The sequence below is a fragment of the Silurus meridionalis genome, chromosome 9 (assembly GCF_014805685.1).
Source record: "Silurus meridionalis isolate SWU-2019-XX chromosome 9, ASM1480568v1, whole genome shotgun sequence".
Taxonomy (NCBI): Eukaryota; Metazoa; Chordata; class Actinopteri; order Siluriformes; family Siluridae; genus Silurus; species Silurus meridionalis.
Genome location: NC_060892.1, coordinates 23881146 through 23902384, shown reverse-complemented (window position 1 = coordinate 23902384; position 21239 = coordinate 23881146). Strand labels below are relative to the sequence as shown.

The 21239-nt window shown below is 37.1% G+C and overlaps 1 protein-coding gene across 4 annotated transcripts in view; it reads left to right on the top strand.

The window, feature by feature from the left end:
* LOC124391108 (adhesion G-protein coupled receptor D2) overlaps positions 1-21239 on the top strand; it is a 63012-nt gene that overhangs the window by 15251 nt on the left and 26522 nt on the right. For all 4 annotated transcript variants that reach the window (XM_046857459.1, XM_046857460.1, XM_046857458.1 and 1 more), the window contains exons 21-22: positions 17186-17227; positions 21153-21206. In XM_046857459.1, coding sequence (XP_046713415.1) covers positions 17186-17227; positions 21153-21206 — 96 coding nt within the window. The remainder of the gene's footprint in view (positions 1-17185; positions 17228-21152; positions 21207-21239) is intronic.

Genomic DNA, 21239 nt, shown 5'->3' with positions numbered 1-21239 from the left:
TTAGCAGATCCACTGCAAAATAAACTTCACTCCCATTTATACCCATTACTTTTTCACCCAATGCTCATAACATGCAAACTAATATATGTATATATATATATATATATATATATATATATATATATATATATATATATATATATATATATATATATATATATATATATATATATATATATATATATATATATATATATATATATATATATATGTATATATATAAAATATTATATTATATATATATATATATATATATATATATATATATATATATATATATATATATATATATATATAATATATATATATATATATATATATATATTATATATATATATATATATATATATATATATATATATAAAGAAAAAAAAAAGTACTACTCCACACACACTGTTCGATCACCACGCTGGCCATTCGTGCCGCTTAATCAGTCGCGTCTACAATAGAGCTGTAGATCGAACAGGGGAATCAATCGAGATGCAGCCTGAGTCAGATCATTAAACAGCACGCTATAAATAGTACTTTTTCTCTCGCATTTAATTACCAAAATATTTTTTCCACAGCAGTAATTAAGGTAGACAGACAGCGCATTCTTTTAAAGCCAAAAAAAGAAAATGTAAAAAAGGACAAAAAAGTAGGTTTATGATGTATCTTGGGTCTGATTATACCTCCTTGTGTCTGTTGGCGGTTCATAGAAACCTTTGAATGGAACAGAAATTAATTGTTGAAGTTTCCAAACACACACCAAAAAAGAATAAAATATTTAATTCGATAGACTGAGAGCTGAGTGAGTTCCGAGATGAGCAACAATCAGGGCTTTTTTTTTTTTTTTTTTTTTGTATGTGTGCAATAAATCGATTATTACCAGACTACAATCACCCGTTGCATGACAACCAACACTTTCCTTTCATCTTGCGACCGTTCATTTTTCAGAGTAGCCTTGAATGCTCAGCTGTAACATCTGGATCTGTCGCATCCCAGCATCCCTGTCTTCTTAAAGCATCGCTCACACGGGGAGTTGTTTAGTCATCATTCAAATGCAAATCACATACATTAGAAAAGACTAAGTATGACAGGCAGAGCCCTATTTTTTTTTCTTCATGTAGGATGAAAAAAATAAAAAAATAAATATATTTATTAACCACATTCAAGTTTTTTTTTTTTTATCGTGTTTTTTTTTTTTTTTTTATTGTAATGAATATGAATGTAATAATTCCTATCATCACAATATTAGGTCAAGGACAATAACCTCAGGATGAAAAATAATACCTGTAATAATACTCGGCTCTATTTCATTTATTTAATATTCTTTTCTTGATGAGATTTTAGTCATTCTGAATGTTTATTAAATGTCATGAAAGGACAGAGTGTAAATGATTTTTCATTACATAAAAACCAGACATTAAAATATACAGTATATCGACTACACATTTTCTGTAATAATAACTTCCACTCTTCTTGAAAGACTTTCCAGTAGATTTTGCTTGTGGAAATTTGTGCTCATTCAGCCACAAAGGTGAAATTAAAGTCAGGTATTGATGTAGGTGATGCGAGGAGGCCTGGGATGCACTCAGCATTCCAATTCATCCTGAAGATGTTCATTAGGGATATATAGCAGGCCACTCAAGATCTTCCAACCAATTGTAACCAAATCAGAACAGGTTTCTGTCTCTTAGTTCAGGACCTCCTATACAATTGTGAGTCTTCATGTTTGTGGTGACGTTGGAAAAGTCAGGTGTCAATACTTTTGTCCATATAGTAAATGTCTGTCTCTCTAATGATTACGTTCTGGGGGTGGTTAAAAAAGAACCTCAAATCGATGACGCGAGAAAAGACATGCAACCTCGTATATATTGCAAAGCATATTTATGGATAGTTGTTTACCAGGGTGTATAAAGTGTGTGTTAACGTCCAGGCTTGGGATATTCATGTGGAATTATGAAGGAAGACGAACAGTAGACGTCTAGATGCAAAACCTAGGGTGTGTGTGTGTGTGTGTGTGTGTTTATAAAACGCCTTCCTACATGTTTCATTGTATTTTCAATAGGTAGCGAAAACAACATAAAACTTAAGCTTGAGAGTTTTACTGTGAAATCAATAAAGCAGATAATGTTGACAAGCCCTTTTCATTGCTCACTCTTACTCTTATTGTTCTGGCCATCGTTTTCTCCCACGTACAAAATCGTTATTTATTATTTAAAATTCATGATTAATTAGTTAATAGTTATTTACTTTTTTATGTTTATTTATTTTTTCAGAATGAATGTATTATTTATTATTCTGTAGAATATTCGTCATTTTGTCCTGCTTTGTCCTCTTTCTTTCCTAATAATTATTTATTCTTATTTATTTTATCAGTTAAAAAAGAAATGTATCATTTATTATTATTAGCAGAATATTTATATTGAATCACTCTCTTTTTCGTGAAATATTTGATATATTTGTTGATAGTGTGTATTCTGCTCATATTATTCAATTCGAGACTGAGGAAGTACATGGTTCCAATATTCAGTTTGATGTTTGGAGGAAAAAAAAAAACAAAAAAAAAAACAGGCGGGTTAAATGATTTTGGTTCTATTTATGAACCCGCGAAACCATGCTTCGTGCCCTCCTTTATCACTCGGCAAGTGGAAGGTTGAGCGAGGAGGAAGCACTTGATTCGTCCATAAATCACCCGAGTCTCCGTCATCCAATCTCGGCGCAATGTCATTCAAAAGCTCACCACTATCTATTACCGGCGTATAATAGGCCCCCGCCATGCATTGTCTGTTGCATTATTAGCCCATAACTCCACCCTATCAATAACTTTAAGGATAAAGGGAGCAGAGGAGAAGGCCCGGGGTCACAAACTTTTTTTGGCCATGTGAAGCGTAGCACATGATGTTGTTTGCTGTTGATTTATTGAAGCTTGTTAATAGGTGGGTAGTGTGAATTTTCACATAGTGACTGCTGTTTTATTTATTTATTTATTAATTTTTCCCTTTCTTACGGTATATTTGGTGAGGAGAACATCAGCGTTTATATTACGTTGCATTCTTGTCATTTTTATGCAGCTATCTTCAGTTTTAGAAACATTTATTAGGTCTTTATATGCAGGTTTATCAATGAAATATATATTTAAAAAGGGATTCGTATGCAAAGTTTACACAGGCGTTAATTTTTTTATTTTTAATAATAATAATTAAAAAAAGGTATTTCTTTTTGGAAGATTTAAACATTTTCCTATATATTTAAATGTTTATATATATATTTTTTAAATAGAAATATATATATATATATATATATATATATATATATATATATATATATATATATATAATATTTTTTATGTATTGTACTAGTCTCTTCAGACAAGTGTATATTTTTTGTGTGCATGTGTGTCTGTCTCTTGCTGTCTCTATCTAGTTTAAATATTATACTGAGACATTCTCATCTCTCTCTCTCTCTCTCTCTCTCTCTCTTTCTCTTTTTTATGCATTAAATACATCCATTGTATTATTTGATAATTGTTATCTGTGGATATAATACACAATATTATCTGGTTTTCAGTATTCCGTTTTTTTTTACTGGTGTGTCTGGTCTTTCTGCCACATCCCCGGACTTAACGATTGCACTCTTTCGCATCAAACGTCTCAAAAAAAAAAATTGCAACCTGTAAGAAAATGTACAGTCTCTTGCGAGGAATTCGAGCAGCCCTCGTGCTCTGTCATGAATGAGGGGAATTTCAGCTCGATGGCGCACCCCTAAAAAGCTTGTCGGACTTGGCACCCACCCACATTTATTTGCTTTGGAATTACCTGCCAGCTCCATTTAGTAATAACAAGTGTGTCATATGAAAGCAAACCATGCTGCTTGCCTGGCAGGAGACCGGGGAACTCATGACCCACTGGGCTTGACCTCATGACCTCCCTAAGAGAGCACAACACACACACACACACACACAATTACCGTTCCCCCTCTTTTCTCTAGTTTCAGACACCCCTCTGACACCCAAATTGTCTGTGTCAAAACAATACCTGTTTTATATAGCAGGCGAACATTTTCTGACTGTCACCAGGTTTTAAAATGGAGGGGTGGCAAAGTGGTGTGGGTTCAACACGTCCATCTTTTTAACTCGAAGCAATCGAGCAGTACTGGCGGCAAAAAAAAAAAAAAAAAAAAAAAACTACCACTAAAATTTCTCTTGTTATTTGTTCTAAATCTTTTCGGACAAATTTAGCTGTAGCTGGAAATAACGTACATAATCAATTCAAAGAAATTCAATCTGATTTTTGAGCTTTTTTGTGTTTTTATTATTATTTAATACCAAGAGGAAACCCGTTGTGTTTTTAAAATGTTTTTTTTTTTTAATTATTTTTTGCATGAGTAATGTGTACAGAAGAGAACTGAACTAAGAGAAAAGAGGAGTTCTCAGCAGCGCTCTGTCTCATTGGCCTCTTGCCCTTCCTGGGCTGTCAGAGCGGGCCGCACCCCTCCCATGTCATTTCCTCCAGGAATAGCTGTTCTGCTCGGCCCCCCTAAAGAGTGTTTACCAGGACACGCTGATTCCTATTAATCTGGTTCTCGTCGACCGCACGGTGCTCGGAGGCAAAGAACCGGCGAAGGAGGCCCATGGTTTGTGTTAAGTGTTTGGCACTCTAGGTGGAGAAAAAAAAAGCAGAAAGCCTGTCAAATCCTGTGTGACCAGTCTCAAGCCTCAAATCTTTACACTGTGCAGACGCACTCGTCCGCTTTGTTTTTCTTAGTAATTATCCTCATTGAGCGAAAGCATGTGCCAATCACAGGGCTTTGAATCGTGCACAGTACGCGGCCGAAACTCGCCCTAACGCCATTCGGGTGCACGTCAAGACCCCCCACTCCCCGCCACCCTCGTGTTGAGTGAGCTCATTAGCCGATGAAGAAAAGCCAAGACAAGCATGAAATGATCGTAATGAGTAGCAGCAGTGACACTAACTGACACTAACTAGCTTTTAAGTGAGCGTAATTGATTATCGCGATTATCAAATGTAACACCCCCCACCACCACCACACACACACACACACACACACACACACACACACACACACACACTTTTTCTTTTTTCTTCTCTTCCACAGTTTAATCAGTGGCCTGTAGCTTTATCAGTAGCTTTATCCAGACAAAACATTTCCACATTTGTCACGATTCAGGAGCAGAGAGACTCCCGTGCCGAGGAGGCAAGGGAATAAAACTACCGGGCCGGGACTGCGAGAAACAAAGAGACTGGAAAAAACGAAGATATATGAAGTCTTCATGGCGATGAGCTACCATTCGTTTTCACTTTGATCTCCCGCCATCCATAGTCAGCCGTGATTGCATGTGACGCTCACACAGGGCTCCAGTTGATAAGGATTGATGCGCTTGGGGAGGGAGTCAACCTGCTGCCCACTCGGTTAGGGAGAGACGGCAGACAAAAGTTCCACCACGTTTAGAAATTCACACTCGGAACTTGTTTCAGCGATTATTTTTGTATCCTGCATTCATTTTACAGCAAAAAGCTTTTTCGTTCGCGAAATACTTGATCCACATTTGCGGTTTTTGTTCACACCCCACAACATCAACACGGCTCACGGTGTATTTCCCAGCCGTCATTCCTGCTATTTGTCACGCCGCACGAGCCTGGTCCGAATTTGACGCCATGCCTTTCTCGCCGTCTTAAACGCTTAAACTTTTTTTTTTCTTCTTCTTCTCTCCCATCCGTGGAAACTTTGTAATTATTCAATGATTGACATTGCTTGTATAATTTCACGAGTTTTGACAAGCGGGGCCGCTCAGAAACGTCTCCTGGACACCTTAGTACCTTTAATTAAACAGCTTCTTGGCACACAGGCGCCGTTTTCCCTCGCCGTGTTCAAAGAGTGCGGTTTGACCCATGTGCTGAAAGTCTGTATCGGTTTTCGGCTGCTGATGTTTGACTTGGCCCTTCGATATGAAATTGTCTTGTTTAAAAACTGCTTTGTTTACAATTCTGTCTCTCCTTACCCCCTCTTTCACTTTCTCTCTCTTAAACACATGTGCACCAGGAGCTTTAGGGATGTTTTTTTATGCGGATTTCATTATCCGGATTTATACTTGTATGAAATTCTTTTTATGACCTGTCGTTTTTTTTATTTTTGGAGCTCACACTGTGTTTGTGTTCGCACATACATACATATACAAGTTATAGAACTATTAGTATGTACATAACATTGGTATAGACATTTTGAATTTTCGTGTAGTTCGTACTACAATTCCTTACACTGGGTTTTTAGTCTAGTAGGACATATTGTGTTATAAGAAATGAAAAATAATAGGCATGGTCTGATTCAATTCTATTCAGTGGTCATTATTCCAAAGGAGCATTACAAAAAATAAAGAGGTTATGAGGTTTGAATTTCTAAGTTTAGTGCCTATAACAGGGGTCCCCAAACATTTTTTTTGAGGGCCACATAATTTTTCCTTTCTTCAATTGGGCCCAGCTCGATCTATAACAGAAAATGACATGGGCCAAATGACTACCAGTTTTCAATTACGCACTGTGCAGACATTACCATCATAACAAATTTATTTTTTTTTTTTATGAAAGAATAACTGCTATTGAAATAAAAACTTTTACTTAATTAGGTCGACCGATTTTACTGAGTCTGATCGCTGAGTTTGATTGTACTTGCCAATAACTGATTAAATCAACCAATCCTGGGTCAAAACAAAAAAAATATCACACTCTATGCAAAATAGTACTGAACTTCATTACAACTATAAAAAGTAAAAAGGACTGAATCATGAAAATGTGTTAAAAACAATAAATATGAATATATTCATTAATAAATATAATTACATAAATTATAGGTATTAAAAATTGCACTCTCCATGCAGTGCGCAGTTTCACCTGTGAAAAACAGCACGTGGCATCAGTGCTTCGCCCCTAGAGGCCACTTTTGTAATGACAGCGGATCTGAAGTTGGAAAAACTATCGTAATGGACTTTTTCCGATAGCCAATAGTTTCAACTATTATCTATTAATAACTAATCGAAATTTTTTTTGAAAGCCGATCTTTATTATCAAATACAGATCTGATTAGTAAAATATGTCTTTGCCATTGTTTAAAAGGTTGCTACAAATGTGGGGGCTGTAGTCTGGGGACCCCTGGCCTATAAATTCGTTCCTTATAAGTTAATCTGTAATGAGAAAGCCAGCGGCTACAACAGCTCCTACAGATGACATGAGGAAGAAACCTTGAAAGGAACCAGACTCATAAGGGAACCCATCCTTATCTGGGTGCCACCGAATATCCATTCAATACAGTTCCCTCATTGTTGATACTGTGGTCAGTGATTTACATTTTAATGTACCCTTACAATTACGGGCCTTGGTTCAATGACCAAATGGTGACAGTTTAGTGGTGGTGGGATTTGAACTGACGACCTTCTGATCAGAAGTTTAACATGTTCATGCATACTGCAGCCCCGAGGCCCTTGTAGCAGACTGTTTATTTTAATTACAGTCCAAATCCATCCTCAAAGATCTTGAGTTGTGCAGAAACCTCATGGATCTCTAGGCTGTTCATGTGGAGCCACCCTAAGCTGCACATACTGGCAATTGAAGGGAACATGATGTGAACAGAGCACTCTGGTTTGTCTCTGCTTGCAGAAGTAGCGGCAAGAGGAACGCTATTCCCGCATGTTGAAATGCCCTTACCACGTATCTTCTGTACATCCAGTAAACTTAAAAGCAGCCTTCCCTGGATTATGCCTCAGAGCCAAAACATCTGTCAGCTTTCCAAGTCGGACAGAAACATTCAGTGCAAATACAAGTAAAATCGTTTCGCTGGCGTCATGATTGTCGCCATGGGCTGTGTCTCAAATTTCAAAATGACACTACATTACTTTATTAACACTCACTTTAATAGAAAACCTGTGCTGGTTAGTTAAAAACAAGAAAAGAGTGCGATTTAAAACCAAACCTAAACTGTTAGCACATAGTCGGAGGCTTGCAATTGTAGAAAATGTCTTTCGATGCGGTAGCATGAAATTATACCTTCACTTTAACTAAAAGAACCAAAACCTGTTCTAGCATGCCAAAGCTAGCTGATGTGATCAGTAAGACCAGAACACTGTTTTAACCACCAAACGCAAAAAAGGAGGACATCAAAACTGAAATCAGTCTGTTAATTATAACGTTAAGAAAATGTGCAAATTGCAAGCACTCAGTTACTAGAAACGAATGATGCAACCTGTGTCAGATCGGTGTCCTATTAAAGCACGTCTCAGTATTTCATTCCTCGTATTTTATTTATGTAAATGTACGTATCTGCCTATAACATCACTTGCATTATAGCAGCAGTAAATATTAGTTTTCATTTTTGGAGCATGAAACGAACGAGTAATAAAATGAATGATGAAATGAGAATGAACGAAGTTGATTAAATAATGTGTATTTTCATGGATTTTTTTTTTTCTAATTTATACTACAGGACATTTTGTAATGTAATTCCTCACATTCTTACGTCAACTTCAATCGTTCTTTTTTTTGGTAACGTAAACTAGGTTAAAAAAGAAAAAAACAAAACAAAAAAAAACGTGGCTAATCAAGTTACTGAAGCTTGACCTCAGACAGTATAGACACTGGAGACTCTAGATATCTAATAGAAAGTGGCACCTTATTAAAAATTAAACATTTATTTAATAATCTGTAAACCCAATTGGGGTCTAACATGTAAATTATTTAATTAAATTCATTTACTGAATTTAATTTGTGCCAATTTATCAATTAATCAATTTATTCAGTATGTGTATTGCATTAAATTCATTTATTAGATTTATTTTTCTATATAAATTTTTTTGTATAAAATTGTATTAAATATAAAATATAAAATTAAAAAAAAAAAAAAAATTAACTTAATGTTCGTAAATGTTAAATGTTAATATAAACCTGTGACGTGTCCTGTAGACAGAACTGCTCTCAGAGCTGAGAAAAACGCATCTTTGGACCAATCAGATTTCCGCGGCAGTAAAAAAACTAACCAATGAAGAAGCGTGCGCTACCGTGGGAAGACAGAACTGTTTTTTTTTTTTTTTTTTTTCCTCAACGCACTTACGAAATTCCTCCTTAATTCACACTGATTTCCGTTACACGTTTTACGGCGCAGGCAGCAAATCGCTCCATGATGTACTCGTCCCACAGTGCATTTGGCGACGCAGAGATTTGGCTTCGGATCCGAGCTCTAGTCGTTGACTTTGCAGCGATACCAAACTCTCCTATCATGCCATTGTTTAATAAAAAGAAGAAGCACTTTTTTTTTTTTTTTGCTAAAAGGCCCACAAATGTGGGTATTATTATCAAGCACGATTGTTATCGTTGTGTCAGATTGGAGAGGACGGCGAGGTATTTCTGTTGTATACACGGTTGCACGCAGCGCTAGTGGGAACATCTGTTTTGCGCTTGTTGTTCCTCTTGGCTGCTTTTCAATTGGATTTCCTCAAGCAGGTCCAAGAGCTGTCACCTCTGCCAGGCTCTGTTAGCCATCACTGCTGGCCCCTATATTAAGGAGGTGTTTCAGGGCTAAGTTAATAACTCTCCTCCTCCTCCTCCTCCTCTTCCTCCTCCCTGAATGCCTCTGCGATGGTGCTCCTCAACTCACTTGACTCCTCATGGGGTGGCCTGTGGATCTCCTCCATCCTTCTCTATCTCTCTGGACTGATTTTCTTTTCCACACCCCCCCTTTCATTGCCACAGGCTTCTGCATTGTGGACTATGTAAGCCTCTCTCTCTCTCTCTCGACTTTGCCAATTCGATAGACAAAAGTATTGGGACACCTGATTTTCTTTTAAAATCTCCACAACCCCACTTTAAAATCTAGTGGAACATCTTCCAGAAGAGTAAAGATTATGATCACTGCAAATAATTTATAACGTGAAATAGAATGTTAGGGGGAATAAAGCACATGCGAATCATATGTTCAGGAGTCCACAAACTTTTATCCATATAACGTATATTAGCTTACAAGGTTTGTAAGTGTTTAAAAAAAAAAAAAAAAAATAATTCTCTCTTTTTTTTTTTTCCCTCTTCTTCTCTCATGACATTTTTCTCCATAATTAGCTTCTCTTTAATGCTTTCTGAACCGCCCCAGCAGTTGTCGCCTCCCGTCTCTCTCCGGCTGTTCAAAACCCTCCCTCTGTTCAAAAGCCGCTCGCGGTCCTCTCCTTGGAGTCGCTTGGACCACTCGCGTGTCGATTGATGCAAATGAAGTCGTTTTGTTACGCCACCAGTTCGAAGAGCAACAGCAAAACTATTAGGGGGACCTTTAAAGCAGCAGGTGGTCCAGCTGTAAAATTTCATCAGCATGCCATTTTTACTTCGATTCTCAGTAGAAAGAGAATTGTTTAGATAGGTGTTAACATATTACATTAAAAAGCTAATTTTATTATTATTTTTTTTAAGAATCGAATCTTGTGGCCTTTTTTTGCCAGATACAGTTTTTATTTTAAAACGCTATAAACGTATGCGTGCCAATGGATTCCTTTATTTTGAAATAATCTGTGTCTGTTTTAAATATTCAGAAAAAAACTTGCAAGGTGATGTGAGGAGCCCTTGGATGTAGTCAGTGTTCTAATTCATCCCAAAAGGTTGAGGTCAGAGCTCTACAGCAGGCCATTCAAGATTTCCTTATCTTGATGGAACTGGCTTTGTATACAGGGGCATTGTCATGCTGGATACAGGTTTGGGTCTCCTAGATCAAGTGAAGGGGAAATCTTATGCTCCCACATCCAAAGACATCATATAGAACTTGATGTGGGAACAGTTTGGGGAAAAACCACATATGGCTGGATAAAATGTCAGATGTCACAATACTCTTGTCCATATCGTGTATATCAGAATCAGAATAATCTATATTGCAAGTATTGTTGGTTGCATGCACAAGAAATTTGTCATGGGGTGCTGGTGCTATACAAAAACATGTAAAACTATCAGAAGTAGGAAAATAAAATAAAATAATAAATAAAGATATGAACTATGCAGTTTGTGCAGGGGATGTAAAGTGTGGCAGTGGAAATTATAACGTGTGGCAGTGCATTGACTATTTTTCCCCAAATAAGTTCAAGGTGCAGGGTTGCGTTATAGTGGTCCTGTTGATTAACCCATATGAAATGAACAGTGTTTATTTTAAATGAAAGCAGGTCAGAGATGATAGTCGGTTATACAGTATGTTTGGTCTTTTGACGGTTCGAGTATATTGACATAAACGCTCAACAATCCTTATATTCATGAAACCATGTGTAGCCTGTTTTTAAGGCCTAAATCTACTCTGCTATACACAAGTCTTTCTTTAAATCTTCAAAAAAAAAAAACGTAATTTTAATAACACTAACAACTGTACAGACGTAGGGATCGAAAGAGATGTTCGCCCCGTCTACCTAACATTCTGCAGGCGAACTCCGAATGTGGAAACAAATCTCAACAACCGTGATGAATCAGATCAAAAACGGATAAACAAATTTGCTCTGCAAATAAACACTAATCACATTACAACCATGTTGTAACCTACAGTTTGCACTAATCTTTTCTGTCTCACTGAAATACAGCGTAGAGTAGCCAGCTAATGAAACCAATCAGTTGCAGATTTTTTTTGTTATTCATTTATGGCTGCTTTATCCTGGTCTGGAATAGGATTTTTCCTCAGAAAGCAGACGTGTTTTTTTCTGAACCTGAGTTTAGGATCGGAACTGTGTACCATGTCTTTCATATTTAAGCTAAATGTATTGTTTTAAATGTTCATAGGAGCAGGATTTTAGTGTTATTTTTAGTTTTCTGAGTGCTTAATGCTCACATGCCCCTATATAACAAACTGATCAATTGATATAAAAAATAAAAAAAAAAAACAGCAGGTTCACTAGTGTGTGTGTGTGTGTCCTGATGCTACCTGTGTTCAGTTTATTCTATCTTGTGTTATAACCTGTTGAAGACTTGAATTATGTCAAGAGCTCCCGGGTTGCCAGATTGTACTCGTCAATAGGTGATGGAGGAACAAAAGTACTTGAGTTATATTTTGTTTTTGTAATATTTGCCAGTTTTCTGAAATCTGAGATTTTTCCTGCTTTCGTTTCTTTTTTTTGTTGCCATTTTTTTCATCTCAGGAAGCATTTTGTCTCTTATTACTGTAATTACAGCCACATGCATAAGGTCTTCCCGGTCAAACGAGGAAAAAATCCCCACTCACTTGACCTTGTACAACCTGAAATACCAAATAAAAACAGACGTATAGCCGAATTTCACCTGAATAATCTGACAAAGCGTAAAACGAGTGTAAAAGCCTGTTCGCTTCAGTTTCGCTAAGAAGCTTTTTTTTTTTTTTTTTTTTTTTGGAGACCTTGGAAATAAGTTCATTGAATTTACCAGACAAAAAAAATGAGGCCACTACAGTAAATTAGGCCGTTAGCACTTGATTATTTTTTTTTTTCCCCACACACCACAGAGTTATTTGTTTTCCTAATAATAGCTCACGGGGTCTTATTTATACACAAGAAACGCGCGGGAACAGACAGCGAACAGGTTGAGCTGTTCATCCAGGAACGTCCTCGTGCAAAATCTCGTATCGCATCCAGCTGTTTTTGCGGCAGCGGTGCGCCGAGTGCTATTTAGATTCCCGCTGTTTAAAGTTGCCCTGAGTGTAACCTCCACCCAGCCTTCAACTCCTGTGTGAAATCTTTACCATAACACACACACACACACACACACACACACACACACACACACACACACACACACACACATACCTGATACTCCCTGTGTCAACTCTGGGCGCTATTTGCAAGATGAAGAAACTGTTTTCGGATTGAGAACAAGACAGTTTCTTCATTTGTGTCATTTTGGTTATAAAAATATAGTAGTTTATTACACTTTATTAGAGATTTTATATTTGATTTGATTCAATTCATTAATAATACACAGTGATGGATAAAGTACACCAATTTCTAGCTTTTAAACGTATCAAAAGTAAAAATCCTGATCTGTAAGGACTACACTCTATGGACAAAACCTTTGTGGACCCCCACTGGTGGACAGTAACGAAGTAAATGTATTTCCATTAGTTGAGATTTTGACTTTGAAATGTAGTGAAAAGATTTTTTTCCAAAGTAGCTGAAAAGAAGGTTTTGGGCTCTTGATAAATTTATTAGATCAGTGTTTGACTCAATATCATTCTATTAACAGATCGGTGTCCTGAGAGTCACATTAGAGTCTTTTCACATAAACAGAGTTGATTAAGTTGATTAGTCTCGTGACAAAAAATTATAATAGAAACATTACAGCTGTAATACATCATAGTACTTCGGATACTTAAGTACATTTGAAGGCAAATACTTTTGTAATTGTGTGTGGAAGTTTAAAAAGAGCACAACCTGACACTATCTGATGTAGGTGAGGTGAGAAAGCCTTGCAGTGCACTCACATTTCCAATTCATTCGAGTAGGGTCGAGGGTCAGAGAAAAAAAAAAAAAAAAAAATCATGCTTCCACACCTGAAGATATCCTATACAATTGGGTGGTCATTTTTGTGGTAATCATTTGGGATAAGAACCATGTATGTCTGAAATGACAGGTGTCCCAATACTTTTGGCCATGTAGTTTAGTTATAGATTGTAAAAACTACATTAAACAGCAAAGGATCCTTGTCTTTCACACTATAATATTAATATCCAAACATTGCTCCAATGTAAACAGACGTATTTTCTTTTTTGCAAAAATTTGCAATTTTTCTGTCAATCACAGCAGGTCAGTTCTAGGGTATGAGGAAGATGAGGATGATGTTCTAGTATGTTTACGCTGCCCGGAGCCTCAACCTGAGGAGTCTGATCTGTGGGTTGGGTGGGGAAAGTCAGGTGATCAAATCATTGCATTATTAGTGCTGTAAATAATAATAAAATCTGCAGGAACTCCGGTCCTGTTAATCCGCTGTAAACACTGCGATGTCACAAGGCATCACATCCACACAGGTGACAGAAAGCTGTCTCACTCCCTCCTCTACCTCCTCCACCCTTCACCTAGACACCGCGTCTCTTTAATCACGGTTCTCATCTCGCTACATTGAAATTTCGGGTTACCAAGGACGGCATCATAAATAAAAATGGCTTTGTGTGGATTTTTTTTCGGCGCAACTTTTTTTCCCCCCTGCATTAGAGGAGAGTGTCGGGGAGGAAAAAAATCAAATAAAATAAAAGACGAGGTGGTCATCTGTGAAAAATTTATTATCATTTATTACACTGGGGCAGGAGAGGGAAAGTAAGTAAAAGCTCAAAGGTGCACATCCATAAAGAAAGGAATGAGAGACACCTAAGTGAAAAGCAAGGTGAATTTCTGGATTTTGTCGTCCCGTAATGAGGAGCGAGAGCCTTTATTCCTGCACGCTCTGTTTAGATAGAGCACCGTAAGTGCTGACTGGACGACTCTGAACTCCGGATTTATCAGAGGAATAAAACAAAAACAAAAACAAAAAAAACGGCATTCTAGTATTTTTCAGTATTTATATTAAAAACACTTTTTATAAAACTACACACTTAGAACACCCCCCCTCCTCCTTATTCTTCCTGGCACCATTATTTTTATGTTTGGGGAACCTTTTTATTTCTCCAAAGAACTTTTCAGCAAATTGTTCTTAAACTAACCTTTCCACCCCCTTTAATGACACCTTTATTAAATTACAAGGAACTCTTGTAGATCCCCAAAGGTTCCTCCAAGACTCAAAACCTCCAAGCATTTATAACATCAAGTGTTTTGTAAATAACGGCACAGTAGTTCATCATAGAGTCCATCAAATCATCTTCCAATGCACTCAGTATGGACGAGTCTGTAGACACCTGAGCATAAGATTTGCTTTTTGAACACATCGTTCCACTTTTAGCGCCGCTCCGCTGGAGGAGGGAAGTAACGCGTTAGATTTTTTAAGTAAATCTTAAATGAAATAATTGACACCCTTTAGATTTTTTGACCCGCAACTTGTTCTTAAGTAAAATTTGTATTGAAGTAACTGAAGCACTTTTACTCAAGTAGACAAATTTATTACTATTTCCACCTCTGCGATTTGCTACAACATCATAAAACATCCCATACAATTGTTTTAGAAAAAAATTCAGGTGTCCCAATACTTTTGTCTGTATAGTGTATGTGGATTGATTAATATATTCATCATATTTGTTTCATTCATTAGAGATTATTGAGTGTAAAGAACATTTTTTCTCTCTACAAAGAACCTTTTGTGTAACAAACATGTTCCATGTTGAAGTTAAAGGTTTTTCACCGAACCATACAAAGCCCAAGAATCTCCAGAACACCCAGAAGCATCACTCGTGTTTTGTTTTGTAGTGTGTTTTGTTTTGTGGTTATGGAAATGAAATCACTGCACTACATCTCAGTCTCATGGGTGCATGTTTACAGAGAACAATGTTTACCAGAAATCATTTTTTTTTTTTTTTTTTTTTACCCATGCAATTGTTTGCTAATTAATTTCCTATGTAATTTATGTAATTAATGCACAGACACTTTGTTTTGATCTAGATCCATACTTTGAAAGCAGCATCGCGAGTCGGCCCGCGTCCGTTTCCGAAGAGTTACGTTCCGAGAGTTCAAAAGGAACAAAACCAAAAAACAAAACGCATTTACATTTGCTCCATTTTTATACTTGTTTTGTACTCAAATTAACACTTGTAAGCAATTCAGCGTTTTTTTGGTTTTTTTTGATGCTATGTATTTTTAATTCCATTATATTCTAATTGCTTCTTGTTTTTGTTTTTTCTGTAACAAGTATAAGTGAGAAATGTTGTTTCTCACTTTGTTAGGATACAACAAAATGTAATTAGAAATAAGAGGCACGATCAAAAACATGGTAATTCGTTTGGATCGCCCTGGTGCGGCGTGTTGAGGAGTAAAGAGGAAGTGTTTTTTCAAAGCGTGTCAACTTATGGATCAAATACAAAAAATAAATAAATAAATAAATAATTAATGCAGTATAATTGTTGATAACTACCACAACAATCTACAATTTCTGCCACTGATTATTATTTGGATGATAAACATGAGAACAATCATCAATTAGTAGAACGATTGGGATGATGAGTTGAGGATCTTTTGATTCTGATTATATTTCAATAATAATAATAATAATATGAAGAAAAAGAATAAGAATCATATTAAAGTGAATACTTTCAGCCGTTTTAAAAATATCAAAGCTTCCTATTGTTTTTATTTTATATATTTGAATTCAGGACTTGTGCGCATCCCTGACACGGCTTGAAAGATACAGTGCGGGTCGACCCGTGACTTAGGCAAAAAAAAGAAATGAATAAAAAAAGCAAGTTGGCATTCGGATCATTCGGATCAGGCCTCCATCAAATTGTCAATGCGTGATAGACTGAGGTCTAAGTTGTGGCAAATTGGATTTTACAAACTCTCGCTTGATTGATGGCTGGGTGTCATAAACATGGAGCAGCCTTTTGGGTGGTAAGCAAAATATTGCTCTTCGTTTTGTACATTCAGTGTATACATTTATCGCCCGTTTTTTTTTTTCTTCTCCCCCCACAACCGCACTCAGATCCGTCCCTTGACAGTCGGCCCTTTATGGCATGGTTGAGAGCAGGAGCATTTTGTAGGAGAAGAAGAAAATAAAACGCATTATAACCTTATAAGTACAATACTGGAGATAAAATAAACAAAAAAAAAAAACGCCACTCATTGTCCACCGAAGGGCATCTTCGTCATGCTTTCTCCCATCTTCCGTAATCTTACGCCGGCGCTTTCTCTGTGGACCTTTTCTTCCATTTATCTTTCGTGCTGATTGTTCTTTACTTAGCGTGCTGTCTTCTGCGCTGTCTGGTGTAGAGTGGACACTTCAGCACAACACTCTAACTCTAAGCGTTCTAACGCACGAGCTCCGAGAGAAAAATCCTTGGGTTGAGATTTATATATATATATATATATATATATATATATATATATATATACACACATACATACATACACACACACACATACACATGTATATGTATATATACACGAAAATAAAATGTAATATAAATGCATACATGGTGAATGCACTGGATTTTGTAAACATTAATAAAACAATTGAAAGAAAAAAAAAAAAGCTTTTTTCCAATTTTTTAATATTTTATGTCCCCCCCCTTTTTTTTTTTGCAGGGTCTCTTTATCTTTTTGATATATGGCGTGTACAACACAGAGGTGAGTCTGCAGTGTGTCTCAAGGCTGACTGAGTGAGTGAGAGAAATGACAAGTTTCTGATGCCTCCCCACCAATGGGATATGGGTTTTTTTTCCCCTCTTTTCACCCACCACACACACCCCCAAACCCATGGGCGTCCGACTGCCCTTCATGCTTGGCCTAACTTATATGCATCCGGGTCTGCCATTAAGCACTGACACGCCGAGTAAAAGAGCGAGTCATTCCTCAAGCACATTGGCCAATATTTCACTGCCTCTTTAAGTTTTTAAACTCACAGCCCTCCATTTAACATCCTGACATTAGGACTCTTCCCAGGCTCGCTCCGTCTTCTCCGCAAGTTCAGGGTGAAAACGGAGCGTATGAATATATGCAGGACGGCCCGCGACACGATCGCTCGGTATTACCGTAGAACGCGCCTATTAACATTTAGATGTCAGGGGAAAGGGAAAAGAGTTCGATTTAATGGATGACGCCTATTTTGGATTAATGCAGGGAATTTGGTGTCCAGGTTATAGATCTTGATTTATATTCTTATGCACATATATATACATATACATACCCATACACACACACACACATATATATATTTTTTTTTCACAAAGTTTTATGTTCTATATAACAATTTTCTTTTTTTTTCTTCTTCCTTTTCTTATGATGATCATGATAACAATAATGATGATTGATGATCGTCATGAGAATGATTGATAATGGCGATGAGGATGTTAACGATAATATAGTAGTAATAACTAACAATAATAATGATGATGATGATGGTGATCATGATAGTGATGATTATGATTAGGTGATGAGGATCAGGATGGTGATGGTAATGAGGTGGTGATGATGGTGATTTTGATGATAATGATGATGCTGATAAAGTGATCATGATGATGATCATGATGGTGATTACGTTATCGGGATGAAGTGATCATGATGGTGAAGTGATCATATTGGTAATGACGTTATCATGATGATTGTGAGGTGATGGTGAAAAGCTGATCATGATGGTGATGAGGTGATCGTAATAAGGATAATTGATGAGGAAGAATGATGGTGATTGATGATTAGGAAGATTATGATACCAATAATAATGATGATGATGATTCAGACGATGGTGAGGATGAGGCTTAGGCTCATTTTGGATTAGAATTTTTTTATTAATTTTTAATAAATTGTTCTGTCAATTGGAACGAAAGCATAAATGAATGATTAAAAAAAAAATTAACATAATGCAGGGAATATAGTGCCCAGGTTATAGATCATGTTTTATATTTCTATACACAAACAAACATTCTATATATAATATTTATTTTTTTTTACACCCAGTTTAACATTCTATATAACATTTTCTTCTTCTTCTTCTAATCTTATTATTATTATTATTATTATTATTATTATTATACTCTGTACACTGAAAAAGGCCGTCACTCAATTTGCATAGCTTTGTAAGCATGGGCAAGGTCACAGCCCTCCGCCATATACCCTCCCACCCTCCACCAGCTGTACCCTGGCACACGGCGAACATTTTTAACCTTTTGTCCTCCTTCCCTCGCACCTTTTCACTCGCCATAAAAGCAGGGCAAGGAGGTGACCCTGAGTCAGAGTTCTGTTTTTGCCACGGTGGAATCTCTCTCTTTCAATCTTTCTCTCTCGCTCTCTTTCTCTACACCACAGCTGAATAAATCATCGCACCACATTCTTGCTTAAGTGGCTTTTTTTAGTGCTTCTGAATCTATTTTCCAACTACTGCCTTTCCTTGACCCTGGGATCTTCACAATTTGGGAGCAACCTACAATTGCTTTATGCATTTTTTTTTTTTTGTTTGTTTGTTTTTTTTCTTTAAAAGAGGGTTTTGTAATATGTAAAACATATGAATCTTTTATATACCTTCCCCCCTCCTGCTTGCACTATTATTATAATAATTATTATTATTAATATTATTATCATCATCCTCCTCCTTATTATTCATTATCCAAAAGTGGAAGATTCACCTGTGCACATGAAAAAAAAAAAACTAAATGAATAAAAATGAGTGGATAAGAATTTTTTTTTATTAAATTAATTATTATTATTTTTTTCAACAGACTGCATCTTCTATTATTAGTTATTCAGGGAAATCTTCGAATTAATGGTCCGTTGAAATCTGTTTTCTCCTCGGGCTGTTATTTCCGTAATAGAGCAACTCTGTGTTGAACAGATACTTTAACTAATAATTTAACATGCGACCTGGAACCACCCTTTTATTTATTAGATCCAGTGAACATTTAATGAGTTACAAATTTTATTTTTTTTGTATTTTAAACAGACCAGATGTGCCAGTCTCATCCAATACAGAGAAAGCATCTGAATCTGACACATTACCCGTTGTAAATAGGCGCTCTGTTCTCTTCATTAGCCCTGTCACTATGTACGATGGTGTCATTGCAAAACACGCGCCTGTGTGTATATCCAAGTGGCAGCGTCATTTATGATGGCGACAGGCCCTAATAAGCTATAATGTATTTTCAACAAGGAGGAGGGGTTGGGCCTTGGACTAGTGGCAGTCACTCTGGATTTATTCCGTGGTTCAGAAGGAAGGGGTGTATATACGGTCGTGAATATTTTTTGCTTTCTATTAGAGATTTAGCATTAGAATATACACTCAGGGTTTCTGCAGGGTCTTAAAAAGTGTACATTTTTTAAATCATAATTTTAGCCCTTAAAAAGTCTTCAGTTCGCTGTTCTGGGACTCGTTTTAAACAGGTCTTCATTTTCCGATGTCCACGTAACGCTGCCTCTAACACGCATTCATAGCACTTTAGAACGTCTTTGTTTGTACGTTTCCACGGTCGTTGTAAATCTTCCATTCGCTACCCCAAAAATAATTCGCTGTATAAATTCGACTTCAGAAACCCTGACACTATATGGACGCATTTATTGGGACACCCATCTTTTCCAGCCATACAGTATGTGGTGCTTTCGAATTGTCATCATAAATTCAAATGCATGCGATCGTATATAGAACGTCTTTGGACGCACCAGTGTTAAATTTGTACTAGGAGACCTGAACCTGTTCCGTTGCAGCTCCATGAAGATATGGGGTGGAGTGAAAGATTTTGGAGTGGCCTGCTTGGGAGCTCCGACCTCAACAATATTGAGCACCTTGGGGACGAATTGGAACGCTGACTGCACTTCACCTCACACTGACTTAGGGGAACTGGTTTACTGATCAGAAGGTCGGGGGGTTAAATTCCCCACTACGTCCAAGCTGCCAAGGCTCTTAAACCCCTCTGCTTCTGATCCTGCCCTCTGACCCTAGCTGCCTAACAAGCTGGGATGGGTTTAGCCAGTATTTCATTGTGCTGTAATGTCTCTGTGGCAAGTAAGAGCATCTTCTACTTCACTTTCGAAGGTCTTTTGGAGTCCATGCCTCACTGGGTCAGAGCTGTTTTTTTTTAGGGGACATCTACATAATAATAGGCAGGCGGTTCTAAAGTCATGGCTGATTTTTGTGCCTATGATCAGTTCTTCAGATAACCTATTTTAGTACGCAATGCCCGACCTGTAGCGCTCCATAGATCTCGCTCTCTCTTTCACTTTTCTTTCCTCTTCCTGAACAAATGCAATCGTTTCTGCTTCTCTCCTGCAGCACTTCATTTCTGTGGCATCCGCTGTGAGGCAACAGATGATGGCACAGATCGCTCTTCTAACTGCAGCAGCACCGCGTGTCACTTTCACCTCCCATTACCCGTGACGAACAGGAACGTTTGCGCCCCGTAACACATACCGTACCACACACAGGGGCTTTTCACGCGATCGCTCGTGCGCTCGGTTTCCGATATTTCATAGATTCCCGTATGTTGCATTGATTTGCACTGTTTACAGATCAGATACAGTGGGCCGGCTGTCTTTTTAAGATTGAACACATTTCATTTTTCTTTCGCAGATACGCAGCACAGTCAACAGGATGAAGGAACGGAGGAAAGCCCAGAACTTTTCAGTAAGCGATTGTACAATTTTCAATCACGTTGGA